Here is a 21,390-nt window from a genome sequence, read left to right on the forward strand (position 1 = left end):
TTTCATAACCTAAGTTTAGTGTTTAGAAAGTATTCTGTTTATGAAACCTTGAATTTTATTTCCACTCTCTAAATTATAATCTTTTAATCCTGATATTCGAGGTTTTAACCCCCAAATTTCTTAAGTTTACGCCTTTAAGGGCCCGTTTGGAATTGTAGTTGGACAACTAAAAGTTGTTGTAGATGACAATTTTAGGTCACTCATAATAGTTTTAGTGTTTGGTAATAAAAAAAAAAAAAGAACTTACAATTTTTGTTCACTCATTATAGTTTTGAAAAACAACTGTTCACATGTTTTTCAATGCTTTTCAAAACTGTTATGAATGAAAGTTGTGGGCTCCATTAATAAAAAATTTGAGTTGTCCAATATACCCTTAATTTTTATTCAAAATAATAGGATTATTCTTCATTTCAGGCATTTTCAACTTTATGTTCATTTTAATAATTATACACAGTCACAACAGTTTTACATCAAAATTTACCGAACATTTTAATACTGTTTTTTGCACTCACAACATTTTTAAAAACATAGTTTATCAAACATTCAACTACTTTGTTTTACAACTGACTTTGTTTCACAACTGTTTTTTCTCACAACAATACCAAACTGATCATAAGTCTAAAGAGAAAGTATTAAATATGTGCAACACAACCAAAATTGAAAAAAATTCTTCCTTTTTTAAGCAGCATGTTCTTCCTTTTTATTATTTTGTTTTATATTTTTTAATTTTATAAATTGGATTTTACTTTTTGTCCTTTACTAACTAAAGTTGTTTTGTTTTAATATTTATATTAACCTAGGGCATTTTTCTAAAAGTATCACCTAATGGAGGAATTTGCTCTATATATATTAGATAGAAGAAAGATAAATATAAATATAAAATAAATAAAGGCATAAATAGAAAACTGAACTATTTTTATTTCTTATTCATCAAACCAAATATGGGTAATTTTTTTTAAAAAAAAAATTTGAAATCATAATAAATGAAAAGTAGAAACTGTTGTGTTGGTTCAGAAAAACACCAAGCCTCAAAGAGGAAAACAAAGGAACAAAGAGGCCCAATCAAATCCATTAGGAAAACAGAAACAGAGAACTCATCAGAGAAGTTATGCCCAAGACCAAAAAACCCCACATCAAAAAATCCTCAAAACCAAAGTATATGTAACCAATTCTACCTTGCAAATCAGTATGATAGAACTCCATATCCAATCAATCATTCAATTCCAACGAGACCAATTCATGGTGATTCCACCCAAGAATTGAACTCACGTGGTTGTCCTACCCAAAAAAAAAAAAAGAATTGAAAGCATTTCACAAAAAAATTGTTTTGCTTATTTTTTCACTAGGTGAATTGTCTCCGACATCAATTTGATTGCCCATCACCGAAAAACAGTATAATCAAAGGAATTAATAGTGATATGAGAAAAGAAGATAAACATATTTTAGGGTTTATGAAGTTTAGATAGTTGTAAAGAGGTGGGTGAGTAGGGAGGGGTGGGTAGAGTAGATTTTTTTTTTTTTTAAGTCAAGTCCTTAGAGGTAATTTTACAAAAGGATAAATTTGTCATTATCTTTTTTATTAAAATATGGGTGAAAAAATAAGACAGGGGGTGAGAATATGACCACTCTTTCTAAAATCAAGATATGACAGATTTAATAAATAAGTACCAAAAAAACAATTAATAAGCAAACACTTACATTAATTATAAAGTAAATGATTATAAAGTCTAATTTTGGGCTCTCACTACTTTTAAGACCCGGGTCTTTTTTTTTGTGTTTGAAAGAAGTCCAGTTTATACCAAACCGGTCCTTTTTTTCCTTCTCCGTTTATCTCCGTCTCTCTCCCACCCCCTTTTTCATTCTCTCCCCATTCTCTCTCTTCAAAGGTCAAAGAGAAAATCATCAAGACCATTTGTGCTCAGCCTCAGTGCCACACTGTCCATAAAGGCGCTGGTCAAAAGCAGGGCAATCTTCTCATCTCTCTTTCACTAAATCTAATTTTCCTTTGTTTTTTGGTGATTGATTTCCTTGTTTGTGCCTTGTTTGGATCTGAAAATCATAATGTTTTTTGGTTTTTCTATTTTATTTCTTGTACGTGTTCTGATTATAGGTGTATGACTTTTGTTTTGAATCTTTTGATTCATTCTTTGGTATATTGATTCTTTTGGTGGGTATGATATTAGATATGATCAATTTCTTCATCTAATTTTGCATATTTTTATTTTTTTAATATAATTTTTCCTGCTTGGTTGCTGAGAAAGCGTGAAAAAACTGATGAGAATATTAGGTGCTATGCTTTTATGTTTTTATTTTTTAAATTTAAACAATAAAAAATCTGGTGGTTCTGGGCCTCTGGCAGTTTTAGTTATAGCCAAATGTTTTTATTTTTTAAAGGTGCAAGGCTTGCTGTCAATTCTTTGACTTAGAATTGAAAATGTAAGTGAGGCTTTAGTTGTTACTGTTTGTTAGTAACAACTTGTGATTGCTACTGCTTGGCAGTAACAACCTTAATTTTACTATGATTTTTATATTCCTAGGACATGAAATCTCATTTATTTTGATTTTTGCATACTGAGTAGTTGAATATGTAAGGTTTGCTGTCAATTATTTACTTAAAATTGAAAATGTAAGTGCGGCTCACTTGTTATTGTTATTGTTACTACTTGTTAGTAACAATATGTAAGTGGAGCTATGGTTGTTACTGCTTGTCAATAGCAATATGTAGTGACAATATGTAAGTGAGGTTATGATTATTACTAACAAGCAGTAGCAATATGTAAGTGTGACTATGATTGTTATTGACAAACAGTAACAATGTGTAAGTGAGATTATGGTTGTTACTGCATGTCAGTAACAATATGTAAGTGAGGCTATGATTGTTATTGTTTATCAATGTAAGTGTAAACATAAACTTTCACACTTTCGGTGGTAATTGTTATTGCCAGGCAGTAGCAGTAGGTGATTGCTACTAACATAATTATTAAAACGCAAAAGATCATAATTATAATTACTATTAAAACGCAAAAGATTATGAATGTCTCATCTTGATTTTTTGTGTTTTATGTTGGTTATTATTTAACATGTTTATGGAATGAAAAATACTTAAATTATGATCAATTTTATTTTTATTTTTTGTAATTTATGTACCAATTGGCACTAAAATGAAAAAAAAAATGGCATTTTTTAAAAAAACACTGTAGCGCGCTACAGTAATGGCTTCCCTGTAGCGTCGGGTTTTTTAAAAATGAACCGCTACAGTAGTTTACTGTAGCTGTTGGCCGGATGAACAGTGGATTTTTAAAAATGGACTTTAAAAAAAAAAACCCTTAATTATATTGTACATAATTTACAAAAAACCATATTTTACATAAACTACCCACTGGTAGTCTCTTATTCTAGCACACCACACAACTTTATATATATATATATATATATTCTCACATTATATTCTCATGCTTCAGAAATTTTAAGGCTCCATTTCAATACCTGCAAAATTTATAAAGGGGTGAACAACCTTAGCTCAGTAGAGAAACCCTTCTGATCATGAAAAATTGACTAAACTAAACTAACTGACAACAAATATGACATGATAAATATAAATAATGTTTGATGCAATGCCAACTCCACTATTTATATTCCCGTTAACCTATATATTTAAACAAACAGACCGCAAGTCTCACATCGTGCATTTTACCACTGTGGTCTCGAGTGCTAGCTTCAATATATAGACTAACACCCAAAGTACCATCAACCTAAGTTCTCATTTTTTTTGCTAGTCATCTTGTCCTTCTCCTTGTCGCCTGTCTGAAATTACCCGATAAAAACCTTGCTCGAAATGGGTTGACATGAGATTTGGTATCTACCGAGAGTTCAGACTCAACAACACAAAAACTTCCAATAATTTCATACTTTTTCTTTCCTAACAACTTCTCGTCAAAAATTATCCTCTGGCTTTGAGATGTTTCGGCAGGTTGTGAGATTGACACTTCCAAACTTCAATTTGTATAGTAACTACGATCCATGCCATTAATATGATTAAAGATTACATTGGTATTTTCTCTTATCTTGGTAAATTGTTTAATCAGTCCTCACATTTTTTTGTATGGATGCATATAGAATGACGTAATTATATACAATAATCTTGTATATAATCACATCATTCTATACGTATCCGCACCAAATATGAGTGCAGATCATTTGTAGCTGAGAAAAATCCTTGGTTTAATATGAGTTCTAGGACATAGGAGCTTTCTTTTTGTTGTGAATGTACAATGGCCTTTGTGCATTTGAGTGTGAAGACATACGACTATTCCTGAGATTACAGATTTTCATCTTCTTGGTCCCAAATCTTGTTAATCAACACGCCCTCAGTTGAATATGGCCCTGCCAACTGAAAAAGTAAACATGCACCAGTATATTTGTAATTTGACCATGAATGAATGAATGAATGAGGAAATACTAAGGGAGGTCACTCTCAGAATCTTGTGCAGACTTGCCTTCATAATCATTTTTTGCAACTTGATTACTTTTAACGTCTTCATGACCATGATCATTTCCGGTAGAATCTCGAAATTCAAAATCTAAATATTTTTCAAGGAGTCAGAGTTAGGAATTTTATTAAGATTTAACTTAAAGGCATTTGCGCGCATATGCATTTACTTTGATTTGTACATGTACATGCAGATTCAAGTAAGTTTTCTTATTGAAACTGTAGATTCCTAAGCATGATTCATGTAGATAGTAGTTATCGTGTATAATTGTTTACCTTGATGTCTTTGTTCTCAATTTTCAACAGCTTTTCCATTAGGTCTTTTAGATTCCACTTCATTATACCTAGTTATATCTTTTCCCTTTCTCTTATTGGCTCAATGATGTTTGTTTTCTCACACAACCAATATTAATATTGCAAAAAAATGTAATTTGTTTAGTCCTATTATATATATAAATTTTGGGAAAAAAAATAGAAGTTTAGATATGTTTTGAATTTTAGTCTCATACCATGATTAGAGTTAGACAGCCACTGATCGATGTCACATTTGGTCTCTCTTGTGGATTGCTCAATTTGTTTAGGCCTGAAACCAAGTATTAATTCTCTCACTCCTTGCCCAATCATAGTTTTTCATGCTATCTATATCTTCACAGCATTGCATCAGTGCAAATGCATTTGATAATCCGTTGTTGGCAAATAGTGTTGTTGTGAGCATATGCATGCACAACAACTTTACAAAGTTTCTTGCTTCGTTTTTCCTTCTTGTGTTAAGAGCTTTGTCCAAAGCATCTTCTATGTCCTTCTAAAAATTCTCCACAAGGGAAATATTTTTTAAGAAAGTAGATTTGTTGCCACTTGTTTCTTTTGGATATGGTATTTGAACATCTCCATCTTGTGGTAGTCTTAGCAATTTTGCTACATCTCATTTTGTTATTTCCCCTTCTGTGTCTCAAAAGATGAACTTTCCCCTATATGGGATGTAGCATTTGATGACCCTTGATGTATCATAGTCTGATTTTTTTGTTTGTTCATTGGTGAGAAAACCAACAAGATATGCTTTGATCAACTTGTATAATGGAGTTTTCCTCAGCTGCGTTTGAATGTCATTGTTTTGGAGTATTTGTCTTCTGTGCTTTTCCATGCATGACTTTCCGAAACCCTGACATATTACTTTTGTACTGTACATAATCTAGATCTACACTTCTGTGTGACCTCTTTTTCTTTTTTTCTTGGGCTAGTTCCTTTTTCTTTCCTTGCTTCGATCACATCTTCATTGAGTTTTTTTCCCTTTAATGTTTCTTGGCTTCTTTTGTTGATGTTCTTGTTCTTGTAGATGTTCTGTTAGGTGTAGATGCAGGAGGCTGATGTTGTGTATGACATTCAGCATGAGCATTTTCTATTTCTTCATTAGTGGAAAATTGAGTACTTTCAATTTCCTCTTGTGGATATGTCTTGAATATAGGGGATTTTCTCACATTGAGTAATTCTCTTAATCCTATCTTTGTTTTCCTTCCTTTAGCTATTGTTGGGTGTTCTTGTTCATCTGCATATTAAAAAAAGTCTCAAGTAAGTCATACTGTATGTATGTTTTAGTGGCATAAATTACAACTTCATTCAGAAAAACGTTTTAAATACTATATTGAGAAAGGTAAGTTGGTTAACATCAAAAGTAAGTATCATTCAAGAGCTAGGCGTCATAATAATGAACTTTATTAGCATTTAACCTAGTAGTATATGCATCTATTTTTGCTTTCATATGCATCTAATTTTGCTTGCAGATGCGTATATATGTTTTTGCTTGCATATGCATATTCATATTATTGTTTATGAATTTAAGTAAATTTTGTATATAATTTGGCATAAGTAAATTGAGTAAAGTAACTACTAGGTCAGATTTGGCATAAATAACCACATGACTTTGTAGATGCACAATTCTCTGTGGATTTCTAAACTGAACAGTAAAATCACCTTTTATTGACAAAAATTACAACTTAATTCAAGAAAACTTTGAAATATTATACTAAGTAAAGTAAGCAGGTTAACACCAAAAGGAAGTATCATTCAAGGCGTTAGAATAATGAACTTTATTAGCATTTTGAAGGGAAATGTGGGTGATACCTAGATACAAACATCTAAGTGTGGAAGCATGGTGGTTTTCAATTTTAATTAACTTTTCCCTTAGCCTTTAGGATCCTAAGGTTGGATTAGACATGAAAAACTATAAATAGCAACAAGATGAGAAATTACCCTTGAAGACCATCTTGGAAGAACCAAGATTTCACACATCCATGGAGATGCCTTCATTCCATATCCATCTTCAAGATTTAGCTCCATCAAGAGGATGAACAAACTTTGTTTTTCATGGAACTCTCATCTAGGCTAGAAGCTTAAGACCACAAGCATGATCTCTCTAAAGCTAGTCCACACCAAGTGTGGGAGAAGGAAATATAAAGAGAAATGAGTGATCTTAGCTACTAGATCAACTGATAGCGTGACTTCCTTGGTGATCAAGGGGTCCTAGGCTTATGTGGAGTAGTCACACTTTGTATTAAGATGTCTTGAGGCTTACGAAATTGTATAGTATAAATATATGTACTTTGTGAATTATCAATCAATGAAATCATATATTTCTACATGGTATCAATAGCCTTAGGTTTTTAGCCGCACCCTCCCACCCTTTCCTCTTTCTAACCCTAGCCGCTACCTTCTTTCTCATCTCTCTCTCTCATGGTGTCTTCTTTTGCCTCCTCTTTCACCCTTCTTGGTCCCAATATTGCGCAGTTCTTGAAACTAACAGAGTCCAACTTTCTTCTTTGGCAACGTCAAATGCGCCCCTTCCTGATTGGGCATGATCTATGGAAATTTGTTGACGGTTCGCATCCAGTCCCTTCTTCCACCGTGACTACACCCTCTGATGCTACTACTAGTGCTGCTGCCTCCATTGATCCCAATTCGGCCTACACCGCCTGGTTTCAAACCGATCAACTTATCATCAGTTATCTCACCGCCACTCTCCGAGCCCATTTTGCCATGACAGTTGGCCATGATACTTCTCGTGGCATCTGGGATTGTTTGAAACAACACTTTGCGCAACATTCCATTGCAAATGCGGCCACTACTCGTTTTCAGCTTCTTGGTATGAAGAAAGCCAAGACCATCTTTGAATACCTTCAACACACCAAGAATTTATCCGACTCTCTTGCCGCCATCGATGCTCCTCTTTCTGACGTTGATCTTGTCATTGCCGTTTTGCACAGCTTGGGTTCCGAGTATGACATGCCTGTCACCGCCATTCTCAATGCTTGTCCAAACTTTGACTTTCCAATCTTACTCTCGAAGTAGAGTAATTAGTTAATTAATCCTACTTATGAAAAGATTATGTTGATTAACTACCCCAAATTAATTACTCGACTTATGGGCTTACTAATTGTCTTCATCAATTAGTAATTAAGTCATTAGAGCTTCATAGTCCCATTAGTATTTCATAGTTAAGTGAACTCATATTAGAGCAATAATGGGATGGCTGGCCCACTGGGAAGTATCAACTTCTAGTCTTAGTCAATAAAATCTATCATAATAGTTGCGATCAATAATCAAACATATTGATCTTTGGTATCATCATTTCCTTTTGGTCTCCCATGAACTTGTATGTGTGTGACCATTTAGGTTTTAGTTCGATTTGGCAGTAGGATCACAATTAATCTAGAACTCTTTCTAATTAATTGCCATTTAGACTCTACAGACTATGTGGACACCTAGTCACAATTCATAGCCCCTAAACCAAATAAAATTTATCCTCAGAACATATTCAGTTGTGATTACAATATAGTACGGTCCTTCCCTCATCTATGTCCTGATTACATCCTAGGTATTGAATTCATTTTATATATATTTTTTACCCTTAAATCTTACATTTTTGTCTATTTTTTTTTAGCAATTTTTAGTGTTTTAATTCTTAATTTTATTATTTAGTTAATTAGTGGGTTTTATTAGTTTTTTGTCTTATTTCTTAAATTTTATTAGGTTGCATTTATTTTTAGGTTAGATTAAAAATTAGAATTTTTATTAATTAGTTTTATTTGTGTTTTGTAGGTTTTTAAAGTTAAAGCCCAAATAAAAGATGAAGAAATGAAGTTGCAGTGGCCCAAATTCATGCACATGGCCCAGCCCATTTCAAATGGAAGCTGAAGAGTCACAGGAGGCATTCTTTTCTTCTGCCCAGCAACACAGTCTCACATCTCTCTTCCGCAAATCAGCACACCCATGTGAGCCACAAAGCCAAGTCGAGTCGCTGAGCCATCAACCACCTTCTCTTCTCTCTCCCTCACGTTGCTTTCCAGCCACAAGTCAACTCAGCCAGCCGCTGCACCCTTTCCTGAAAAGTTGTCACGCCAGCAAAATGTTTTGATTAATCAAAACATCATCCACTCATGTGTTGCCACGTGGCACCTCCTATAGCTGTCTCCAGACTTTTCCTTCCGCCTCTCTCCTCTCACAAATATCTTTCACCAGCCATTTTGTGCTGATCCTCTTCCTAGAGATAGCCCTAGTATTTGCCTATAAATAGGAACATTCAGCCCCCTCTTCATATCTTTTAGTCTAGAATTTAAATTTCTGTCTTTTTCTAGCATTTCTCCTAAGATTTCTCTCTCAAGCCATTTGGCCATGATGTTTGAGAGAGAATAGGAATGTAACTCTCTTACAATTTTAATTAATGAAAGTTTAATATTATGTCTCTCTTCTCTCTTCTTCTAATCCTTTATTTACTTTATGTCTTTTATTTTATGTAGTTCTTTATTTTATGGTTAACTTTATATTATGTCTCTCTTCTCTCTTTTCTAATCCTCTATTTACTTTATGCCTTTTATTTTATGTAGTTCTTTACTTTATTATTAGTAGTGTTATTTATTTTATTGTTCTTTAAATTTCATGCTCATTTATTTCTTTCTTTATTTTTATTTAAGATATAAGAACATTGGTGTTCACTAAACCCCCTTACCTTGGTAAGGGGGAAGCACCACCATGAACATTATTAAATGAGGTCTTTATGTTAAATTTTCGCTTGTTTAAAATCCTACAAGCTCTAGATTTTGATATTAAAATGAGAAAGAGATCATTTTTCACCCATAATGTCATATATTATGGGTTGTTAGATCCTCTTTCCACATTTTAGCTTTATGGTTAATTGTTTTAAATACAAACTTTTTGAACTCTAGTTGTTCCTTAGTTTTGGTTCACTTGAGTTGCTTAAAATTTGTACTTTCTAAGCAAAATCAAGATCTACCCTATAAATCTTCAATTCTTGTGCTTAATTCATATTTATCTTTGTAAGAGGGCATCAAGTGACTCTTGGGTGCCCTCCTTTTTGGGAAAATTACTAAAAATCTCATTTAATATGTTCATAAGTGGTGTGGAACTCTAACCTTGGTTCTTATACCATTGTTTAGCTTCTATAACCAAAAAGTTGTTATTTTCCTTTTTAGATTTAATATTTCAATTCTTGCACTTTTATTTACCTTATTATCTTTTCATTTACTTTATTTGCTTTTTAATTTAGTTGCATTTAATTTTAAGTTGCCCCACAAACCAACAAAATTTCCAAACTAGGTTAGCTTTAAATTAACTTAAGTTTAAGCTTAGTGTTTCGTTTTTCATCACTCCTTGAGGTTCGACCTCGTTAATATACTACTAGACTCGTATATTTGCGGGTAAATAAAATTTTACAACACTAGGTATGGAACTCATGTCAAAACTCATTACTAAATATAATCATATGTGTGACTCTGAAGCTTTGCGAGTCTTCCTTTCCAGGGACATTTACTTTTTTTTTTTTTTCAGAAGGTGAGAGATTTCATGTGGCCCATTCACATGCCTCCATATGTGTGTTAATGCGTCCAACGTACACACATAACCCGTGCTTGACTGCGTTAGTTCATTTTGTGCTGTCAAAGTACATTGAACACATACATAAGACATCGGCGGTGTCTTAGGTCTAATGACTAATCAGTATCTATCATAACCTCGGAGTTCCTATTTGACATGCCATAAAGCTCCATGTAGAATTCTCTGTTTGATTAGTTCAGTGCATGTGTCTCCAAGCATGCACCCACATACCCACTCCAGTGTTTCTGCAATGTGGCATGAGACTCACCAACCCAGAGTAAGCAATCGTATGTGATAGTCTTGACTTATTGAAATGTTAATGTACGTCCAGTTAACATTCTCTTCATCGATTAGAAATGTTTTGGAATCTAAGTATCCCATAACATGAGTCTCAATGGCATCCAAGCTCATCATGTTTCTTCCCTTTTGATTTTCATGAACGCATTCATTTACTTACACGATGATACTAGAGTTCCAGTTCCAATATAGTGAATAATGCTTATGCACTATTAATTAATGTATAATACACATTAATTGAAATATCCCTCGAGTCACTTCAACCAAATTAACACCTTTAATTAACCAATTGCCATTGGTTTTAGGCAGATTTCCAACACATTTAACCTAGTAGCATACGCATTTGCCTTTTTGCTTGTAGATGCATGTTCATATTATTGTTTATGAATTGATGCATATTCATATTATTGTTTATGAATTTAAGCAAATTATGTATATTATTTTGGCATAAATTGATTACAGTAACTAGGTCAAATTTGGTATATTTCAGCACATGACTTTGCATATTCACAATTCTATGTGGATTTCTCAAACTGAACAGTAAAATCCTCCTTTAGAGGCATAAAGTACAACTTCATTCAAGAAAACTTTCAAGTTTTATTCATAAATGTCAACATTTGGGTTAACATACTTGGAGGCTTGGAGCAAATCTGTTTTCTTTTTTGTTTAAAATCTTGATTTAGTTTTTTTTCTCTAATCATCCTCTGGCACAAAGAGCAAGATGGGTTTTTTATTTCATCATAAGAACATGAAAAAAACTGTCAATTTCTATCGATCAGCTTTTTGTCTTTTTAGTTTGACCTTGATTTTAATTTAATTCCTGCAATTCGGTCCTCTACTATGTTAAAAGTAAGGGTTAAATACAAAAATGGTTCATGAACTTTACAATGAATCTTAATTTGGTCCACTAATTATAAAAAGTGTCAATTTGGTCCACAAACTTTTCAAGTTGTACAAAAACAGTACAAACGTTAACTTCTATCAAAAAATTTATTAAAAACTGGTCATGTGCACAGCAAGTGACCACATTTTCAAAGTCATTTTAGTCCGTTCATCACATTTTCATGTGACCAATTCCGTTAATTTTCAAATAGAAATTAACATTTGTACATGTTTGATACAACTTAGAAAGTTCGTGGACCAAATTGACACTTTTTATAGTTAATGGACCAAATTGAGATTCACTGTAAAGTTCGTGGACCATTTTTGTATTTAACTCTAAAAGTAAATTGACTGACCAGTTTAATATGACTAGAAGAGTAACATGGTACAGTGATGAATTTTAAATTACAATGACAGAACTAAAATTGAGACAAACTACAAGAACCATAGTACATTGACTAATTTTAAGAAGATGTTGGATTTTTTGTTCTTTATTTTTTTAAGAAAAGACACTTTTTCTGGATATCAAATCCCTGCTTGTGCTACTGCCAAAAAGAAAGGTGAGCACAAAATGTAAGTGGCATTGGGTGGGGATGGCATGGCAATCGAGCATGATCAAATTTAAAACCAGTAGGAATTAAGAATAGCAAAGTGGGGCACATCAACTCTACTGATTCCCATTAGAAATTTCATCAAGAAAATCAGGTGTCCCTATTTCATAGTTTATTTAAGATAATTTAGCACGGCTGAGCATGCACAAGCACCATCCTAACTACCCATTCCTCTCACTCCCAAATTGTTCTCCTGTCAACATCAAGTCAGCTTTACAGGTTGAAGCTCCCTTTAGAAGAGTAGTAGTAAATGTTTGGCAGACACACAATTAAGCAATTGAGCCAACTATTTATATCTATTCTTTGTGAAACAGAAACCTCACCAAAGCAGCTAAAGCATATTTGTTTCCACTAGAAGACAACCCCTACGTTTTTTAGGCCAGGGAGACAACCCCTACTTCCATTCTTCCTTTTTTTTTTTTTTTTTTTTTTACAGAAGAAATTTTAAAAGGCTTAGAATACGATCATTCAATGCAAGATCAGGAAATTCTTTCTTACTTTCAATTACGGAGAAGCCCATTCGAAGTAATGGCAGCGGGCACCTCTAGTAGCAGTCCAGTTCCCACAGCCAAAGAAGAAGCTCCCTTGCTTTGGCCCTGGCTTCCGAACCATACCCCTGCTGCTCTTCACCCCACAGAAACAGAATGGGTGATGATACTGGAATAGGGGAATGCCTATATCCTTCAGTTTCAGAGGGTGATGTGGTGGTGACAGGTGCTCTGGGGACTGCTTCATTGTCAAAGGACGGTCAGCAGTCTGCCACATCAATGAGTTTGTAATGGCAAATTTGAAACCCCTACGCATGAGAAGAGAAAGTAGGCGAGCGGTGTTTTTGGCATCATCCAGGCCACAGTGAGCACGGCCCTGCCATGCCAATCCTGCCATTTGAACGGCCTCCTTCAGATTACACCTGACTCCACCGAAGACTTCACGAAAAGGAACCTTTAAGTTGATCCATCTATCAAGAGAAGATCAATAGGCAAACCTCAGAACAAATTTATGACACGTTTTCTGTATATAGAAATACATGAAGAATTATTCTTAAAATAATTGATCTATTTAGTATTTACTACACGAATAATTCAAATGCTTTTATTAGCATTTCTTACCGGTTAAAATAAGGAGGCTTTCGAATTTTCTTGAATCGACACTCAGATTCCAACATGACCCGACAGTCCCAGTTTGACCACGTCACAACAGCAAAATTGGTGTTCTTTATCCCCTTCTTCTCAAGCCATTTGTCATGCCTAAGAAGGGCCTCGCTTAAAGTAACTCCTCTATCAACCTGCCAACACCCAATTCAGCAAGAAATGAATTTGAAGGCTCACAGTAAAGAGAAAAAAGAAATAGAGTTCAGATTACTAAGAAAAAGGACATCAGAAACCATAGTGGTACTTGAATAACACAATCCAAGCTTGTTCTGTTACAGCCACCAGCTATAAAGTTGCAAATTCCATAGCCTTAAATCTAGTATTCAAAGAATCCAGAGAGCTCTAGAGACTTAGTTGATACTTACACACAGACACAATCCATGCCGCTACAACATGCAATTCTACACAAGAATTGCATTTTGCCTTTGAAAGGGAGAAACATAAAAAATCTTAACAATTAACAACAATGTGAATTAATTAATTTATTAGAAAAATTCCTTAGACACAAGAATTCTTTCTGAAGGGTCGCCACTGCAACCTTGACTACTGAAAATCAAATGTGCTTACACAATCTATAAGTACCCGATGGTGCATAGCATACATCAACTAACAGTGTGTCAAAATTGTCTTTTTTTTTTCTGTTATTTACAGAAACCAAAATTTTTATTTCCAATAAAATAGCAATAACTAGACAAAAACTACAATCTGTTGCATAGTATGTACAAATTGTCAGAATGGTCTAAAAAGGAAAATAACTTTTTCCTAGAACTCGAACATTCAAGAACTATTCCAGTCTCATATAGGACATCACCAATCCACTTTATGGTATAAGCACCAGTGGAACCATTCAAATGCACCAACTGCAAGGGACAAAAGAATGTCCCTTCCATAAACATGTCTCCATCAAAGAAATAATCTTGCTATACACTGAAAGCACAGCTCCTCTACCAAACTTAAGACGATAAACAATAAACTAATAGCTCAAGTTAATACAACCTTTGAGAGCTGAAAACTCTGGGAATCCAACTAAAAATTAACTATAGAAAGAAAGAAAAAGGCAAGACTAATCAATGCAAGAGGTCCTAGAATTTCCATCAGCTAGATAACCAACAGGAAAAAAAAAAAAATTTTTTTACATTAAAAGAGACCTTTTCTTGTTTAGTTGGTTAAAAACAATTGTGGCGTGGTGAACGAAACTCCCACCATTGCAAAGTCTACAAAGAGTCCAATGTATACAGCCATAGCCCTGTTTGTGGAGAGATTATTTCCCTTTTCGAACCCAATGAGGAAACTTACAGTTATGTCGAGACTCACCCTCTGTGTTTAGGTGGTTGGGAGATAAAATCTATATACACTTAAATAAAAATCCAACACACAAAAAAAGTTATTGTAAAAAAAAAGGCCATTAACCCAACCCTAGGCACCAAAATTTGGTCAAAAACGAGTGATCCAAGATTCTAACAAAGGTTCCAGTATAGTGAAACAGATGACATCTCCAGAGACAGCAATCAGAGAGCACAAGGACACAATCCTACCTAGACTCTGTTTAATAGCAGGGTGCATGGTATCCACCAAACAGCCATATTGGGAACTACTACACATCCTCTATCATGATTTAGATGGTCCATAGCTTTGTTCAGTAAGAGAACCTATTCAACCAAGCCATAATCCCGTCTAATTGGCTATAGGATTTTTCTTCATAGGGACCACATGGCTCGCAGTAATCATCAATATATCAAGACCCACCTTTGTCCAAGATAGAAACTGTAGTTTGCAAGTGAATACTGAAAAACAACAAAAAAACAAACAAACAAACTGGCATGAAAATAGAAAAGTCCATCATCTAATATTTAGCAAAGTCATGCAGCGCCAATAGCACGTGATATGCACAGAAGTGGCATTAACCTTGAAATTCTAGAAATTTTTGCAACCCACTACAGTAAACTAAACAACAATAGCAGGGTTATACTATTAACTATCACAACCAAGCTGAAAATTAAGGCCTAGAAATGTTCTACCAAGTATAGATGGAACTAAAGTTGAAAATACTAATTGAACTGGTCAAAATACATAGATGCAACACCAGTTTACACAGCATGTCCTTCCTATGAGTAAGGGCAAGCCAAGTTAAGAGCGAACCTGAATTTGCTGGATGCCAGTGAGATCCTTGCAGAAATCACTGAGGAACTGATTGCAGGTTGGTCGCACATAAGTCTGAAAACATGCTTCCAGTTGGCCTGTCACACTACTCACTATCACAGATGGAAACTCAATTATCTCTTGAGGATGGGGATTTCTATCCTTATCGCAGGTAGCCTCAAAGTCTATTACCACAAAATACTGAAAATCTTGGAACTGGAACTCATTAGGGTAACTTTGACCTTGAGCAAACATGTTGAATGGAACATAACGAAATCGATTCTCCACAGGAAAGGGGTAAAACTGGCTCTCAAAAGCATTCATCTGGCACTGCTGTACCTTCTGAGAGTCAAAATGAAAGGTTGACCAGTAGCCAAAATCATGATGGTAGGTAGGTTTGTTGTGACATTCATTTGGAGGTTCAAGAAATTCACTGCCCAACGGACGGTCTGATTCAGCAACATCCCCACCTGAGTGATTGCAAATTTCTTCTTTAAGCTCTGGAAATCCTTCGATGGGATTCCCATTACACTGGAGGTTGTAAGGGAACCCCTTGCTCTGGAGGCATTTTAAGGATGCCTCACAGTTCCTTTGCATATTTTCTGCAGGAGGAAAGGTAGATAATGAGAAGAAACACAGATACTATGTCATTGACTCACTGGATAAACCATTTCTATCAAAGAACAAAGAACAGATAAGCATGCAGTATTGCTCATAAATTAAAGCAGCTAGAATTGAATCATTAAGTAATGATGTCAAATCCAACACAAAGTGACTCCAGTATCTACAAAACAGGAAAACCCAAAAAGCAGAAATTGCAAATCCTGTGTTTTAGATGCAATAGGTTAATTTGGTTGCCATCAGTACCCAGCCGTTGGGTTCAGGCAATGTGAAACCAATGTTCCTGATTCACTCTGTCAAGGGCCAAATCACTAACTAGATCATAGAACATGATATATCCCTTTCCCTTTTCTTTTTAAGTTGTAAAATGTTGGCTACCTTGGAAAATGGCAAGAACTTTTATTGATATTCTGACCAAGTGAGAAGAATGTGAACTACATAATTTGCATGGAAAGAGAAGAACAAGCAGGGGCAGCCAGAAAATGTCGATTGTGTACAAAAATCAAAATTTTATAAAATCAGAAAATATATACTATTAAAAAATAATTATCACTCTAGTATTTTCATCATATATCTATTAAATATAATATAAATATAAACCAGAAAAGAAAAAAAAATAGAAGACATCAAATATCTCTATAAAATAATTGAAAATTTTGTCATATGTCTTTATGGATTTACATTTAGTAGCAAAACAAGAAACCTCAAATTACAGAAGCAATTGAAAATTTGCAGTTCCCACATGATTTCAATGAGAAGAAATAGAGACATCAAAAGTGAATCTAAACTGTGATCCTCACTCCACACAGATCAGTAAAAGAAAGAACAAGAAAGGGAGGAAATAGGACAAAACGCTTTCTTTTTAAGGTAATCACATAAATATATATTCCAAATTTATTAATTTCTATTTGCTATAAAAGAGAGATTTCTTGGCAAAATCAATTTTTTTGTAAAAGTTTAGTGCAAATGCTTCATAGCTCCACCCTTGAGAACATGCAGGTTTTCTCAATCATCAAATTTCCATAATTGGAAAACACACAAAAGAAAAGGGGGAAAAAATAAATTACGTGGACAGCCTCTGAAGTTTAGCAAGGTTTCAGAATAAACTAAGCACTTTCAGAAATTACAATACGACAAGTTTGGGTTTTAATTACACAAACTCCCCCTTTATTAGTTTACCATTAATTAAATATGACAATCAACATCCCCTAAAAATAATACATGAAAATGCCAAAATTACTCTTACAACATAGCAATAACTGGTTTAGAATATCCTTAACCCATAAAGCATACAAATACCCATATCAATTTCACACATGTAACATCCAAACAGCTCAAGCTAAGGAAAAAAAAAACATTCCAAATTTGTTTCAAGAAGAAAAACTGTTTATTTGAAAAGAAACAAAAAAGATGTAAAAGCTTTTAAGAAGTTTATAAACATAAACCCTATACTTGAGAAATATAAAAACTTGTTTTCTAGAAAAAAGACCTTAAAAATTAAAAACGTTCATAAAGTATTAAATCTTTTTAAAAAGAACTTAAGAGAACAACACAAAAAAAAAAAAAAAAAAAAAAAACTTGGAAACACAAAACATTTTAATCAATTCAAAAATATTTAAGAACTTTTTAAAATGTTTTTAAACAAAATAGGGGTGAAGACGCTGGCCATGGCCAGCACACCCACAATTACTTTTCATTTTTCCCCTGTAGTTAAACAAATCTTGTAAAGAGTGAAACGAGGTGTTTGTCTTTTTACTGTTTTTGTTAGCTCCACTAGTTGAATGTCCACTTTAAAGGTTCTGTGTGCAATTTGCTAAAGTATAAGGTTTATTTCGCAAATGCACTCAACAACCTCAGGGGATCTCCAAGTAATTTACTCAAAAAGAAAAAAAGAAGACAATTGCATCTTTCAGGGTATCTAGCTTTTCCTTTCTTTCTCTTTGGGATTTCCTATGTTATGCCTACTTCAGTGTTGGATTTTTATGGGCAGTTACACTGCTACAGAAGGCATTGGGTCGTGGGAGGAATTTGGTTGCTATAGAGACTAGAATCTCCTAAAAAGACATGAGTCTTCTTGTTTCCTGGGGAGCACATGAGCTGGCCCTAAGGAAGAGAAAAAAAAAATGAGGCTCATGAGGGCAGAGCAGTCCATTGGAGTGATCATGTTGGGATTTGGGAGTGGGACACCTCAGGGAACTACATTCCAAGGTTTTTCTATATCTATAAATTGCAATTCCTACCTTTTCAAAATAAAATAAAAAATAAAAAAGATTAAACATCAATCTGCATTCATTTCCCCTTGTATTATTTTGTTAATTAATAGTGGAGAAGCTACATGGTGGAGGGTACCCACACCTGAGGGCAGGGAAGAAAGCAATCCATTGGAGCGATCATATTGGGGGTGGGACTCCTCAGGGCACTATATTCCAAGGTTTCTCTAATTCTCTAAATTGCAGTCCCTGGATTTTTCAAAAGAAAAAGAGATTAAAGATCAATTTGAATTAATTTTCTTTTGTCTTCTTTTTTAAATAAACAGTACAGCAAGGATGTACATCAGCGAACTTTCACTTAGAATGCTGAAGACGGACCAAGAGGGATGGGGAAAAAAGATCCTTTAGGAGCAAACACCCTATTATATAGATAAGCCCAATAAACTATCTCGTTTACAACAGAAGTTCCATAGTAAGATTGAAACCTAGAAAATCTTTTAGATAATTTATCTTTTCCTTCAACACCTTAAAGAAAGAAAAAACAAAAAAGCAGTGATACATCATAAGTTCGACACACATGTTCAGTACAACGTATAGCCCAAAAGTAATGACAGGGCAGGAATACTAAAATAGTGTGTATATGATATAGGGAGCTGTTATTTGCACTCCAAAAATAACCACTTGCACTCTGGAGTGTATTTATCATTTACCATAATATTATAATATATATATATATATATACACACAAAAATTCTCTACCTCTATCTTCTCCTTGCTCCACTAATATTATAAATTTGGCATCTGAGGGTTGTGGTTGATTAGGGAATATAAGTAAAGCACTACTTGAAAAGTGGACACGGACTAATATTCAGATGCATCCACAGCTTTTGGTACATAGCTCTAGTTTTGGGGTTTCTACTACCATTTTCATGCTTTTTGTAGTCATTGCTTGCTATTCCTAGATGATAACAGTTGAGGCCCTGTTTTCCAAAGGTTAGTTTGATAACTCATTACACCATAGAAGGCCTAGGTTTAATTTTTCCGCCCTTTGAGAATATCAGCAACTTTTTCTAAGAGATAATTAACCAAGTGTAATCCTCATTTTAGTCACTAAAAACCTTACCTCATAACTTTTCAACATAGTTGCGCCTGAAATCAGTTTTTAAGTTAGGTAAAGGTACAGAAGCTTTGAGGAATGAATGAAGTTTCAAGTAAGAGTAAATTATGCGTTTGGTCCACTTATTATTATTCCATAAATCCCGTTTTGGTCCACAAATTTTTTTAAGTTCCATATTCGTCCACGAATTGCCTGTAGTGTTCCATTTTCGTCCAAACCGGGCAAAACCGGACAATTTTGCCCCTTAGTTTTGTACCAATGAGTTGACTTTGAGGGACAAAATTGTCCATTTTGGACCAAAATGGAACACATCACACAATTCGTGGACCAATATAGAACTCAAAAAAATTTGTGGACCAAACACATAATTTTCTCTTTTAAGTAATTATGTAAAGACATAAGTCATATTGCCCCTCATTATTTCATATCCGAATCTAATACACCTAAAAATACGAAACAACTTATAGCAGGTGCCTCTCCGAAAAACAGCAGTTATACTGGAACCTAGTTTGATGCATTAAAAACTTTCTCACCCATATTGGACTTAAAAATTGAAAACTGAATGGCATAATTGCAACTAAATTTGAAGAAACCTACCCCTAAAGATTCTTTCTTCTTTTATTTTTTTTAAATAAAAGAGAAAGATTACAAGTTTTGTAGTTCTTTGATTTTGAAAAGTTTTCTATTACAGCCATGGCATTTCAATTCCAAACTATAATCAAAGAACTACAAAACTTGTAATCTTTCTCTATTACAGCCATGGCATTTCATCCCCTACACAGTATGTTACCACATTCATCTCCCAATACACACCCTCAACAGCCCAAATTAGCATTCCCCATTATCAAAAAATTTATCATCTCTTTCCGAAAAAAAAAAAAAAATTAACCTTCAACCCCAATTACATCTACTCAAAGCTAAAATAAATTGCATAACCCTAGACATACTGTTCCCAAACACTAAATCAATAAATAAATAAAACCCACAAGAAAATAAATTATTTACGACATAATTAAGCATCGAAAAGAAAATTACACAAACATAACAATCACACTGAGAATTGAGCCAGTAACTGTGGGATCAAATTTCCCAAAAAGTTCAAATAAATATTATATAAATTTTTCCGTTAGAAAAAGAAGAAGAAAAATCAGACCTGTTTGTTCAAGGGCCATCATGATCTTTTGTATAGTTGAGATCCACCAGCAAGTACATCAGATCTTCCTCTATAATTCCCACCTACACATATCATACCCACATAATATTATAACAAACAGCATCAAACCCAGAAACAAATTACAAGCAAAATTAACCGGCAAAAAAATGAAAAATAAAATAAAAATCTAGAGAGAGAAATAGGACCTGGTTAGATTAGAGAGAGAGAAGGTGGAGTTGTGAAATTGAGGTGGTCTTATATAATACTTTGGACGCAGTTGTAAAGAAGGCAAGCGTTAAGGAGAGGATTGGGCCCCACGTAAGTAAGAAACGACTGAGAAACGCATTGCGTTAGAAGATGCCACGTGTTAAGGTGCAGTGGTCGTTAGGAGTTAGGAGTAGAAGACTTATATGACTACTAAGTGGCGCGCCCCTTGATATTCACTGTGAGTGCACCCTAGAGGAAAAATCTGCGGCGAGTGCATCCTGACCGTTCGTTTTGTGAACTTTTGTTGAGGTTGTGTGGATTGCTTTATGATGACTGGATTGGGAATCTTGGGTATCTAAGGTGGGACCACTAAAGATAATCTGGCACGGTGGCAGAGTGGCAGCAAGCAGGTATCGTCCTGCAAAGTCCAAAATTGCATCTTAAATAAACTAAATTTTTAATTAAAAATGAAATAGGAAAAAAGAGGTGAAGAGTAAATATTGATTAATTAATTAATTATTAGAGAATAGGGGAGAAGTGGATACAAAGTTAACTTGTTTATGGAAAGTGGATTTTTCATTAATAATTTTAAAAATATTAAATTGTTATAAAACTAAATAAAATAGTTAA

The 21,390-nt window shown here is 34.1% G+C and overlaps 1 protein-coding gene across 2 annotated transcripts; it reads right to left on the reverse strand.

The window, feature by feature from the left end:
- Positions 1-12,203: 12,203 nt before the first annotated feature.
- On the reverse strand, positions 12,204-20,825 carry LOC147291745 (uncharacterized). Of its 2 annotated transcripts, none has more exons than XM_086238632.1 (5): positions 20,760-20,825; positions 20,554-20,636; positions 15,453-16,054; positions 13,272-13,447; positions 12,204-13,120 (listed from the first exon to the last, which is right to left on the reverse strand). In XM_086238632.1, exons 2-5 carry the CDS (start codon positions 20,573-20,575, stop codon positions 12,667-12,669), a joined length of 1,254 nt encoding a protein of 417 aa, XP_086094758.1. In that variant the 5' UTR covers positions 20,576-20,636; positions 20,760-20,825; the 3' UTR covers positions 12,204-12,666. The 2 variants fall into 2 exon arrangements, with proteins under 2 accessions (XP_086094758.1, XP_086094759.1); XM_086238633.1 differs by lacking the exon at positions 20,760-20,825 and adding an exon at positions 18,429-18,532 and having other exon boundaries at positions 20,554-20,632.
- Positions 20,826-21,390: the final 565 nt, after the last annotated feature.

The sequence above is a fragment of the Dryas octopetala genome, chromosome 3 (genome assembly GCF_963921425.1).
Source record: "Dryas octopetala chromosome 3, drDryOcto1.1, whole genome shotgun sequence".
Classification (NCBI taxonomy): domain Eukaryota; kingdom Viridiplantae; phylum Streptophyta; class Magnoliopsida; order Rosales; family Rosaceae; genus Dryas; species Dryas octopetala.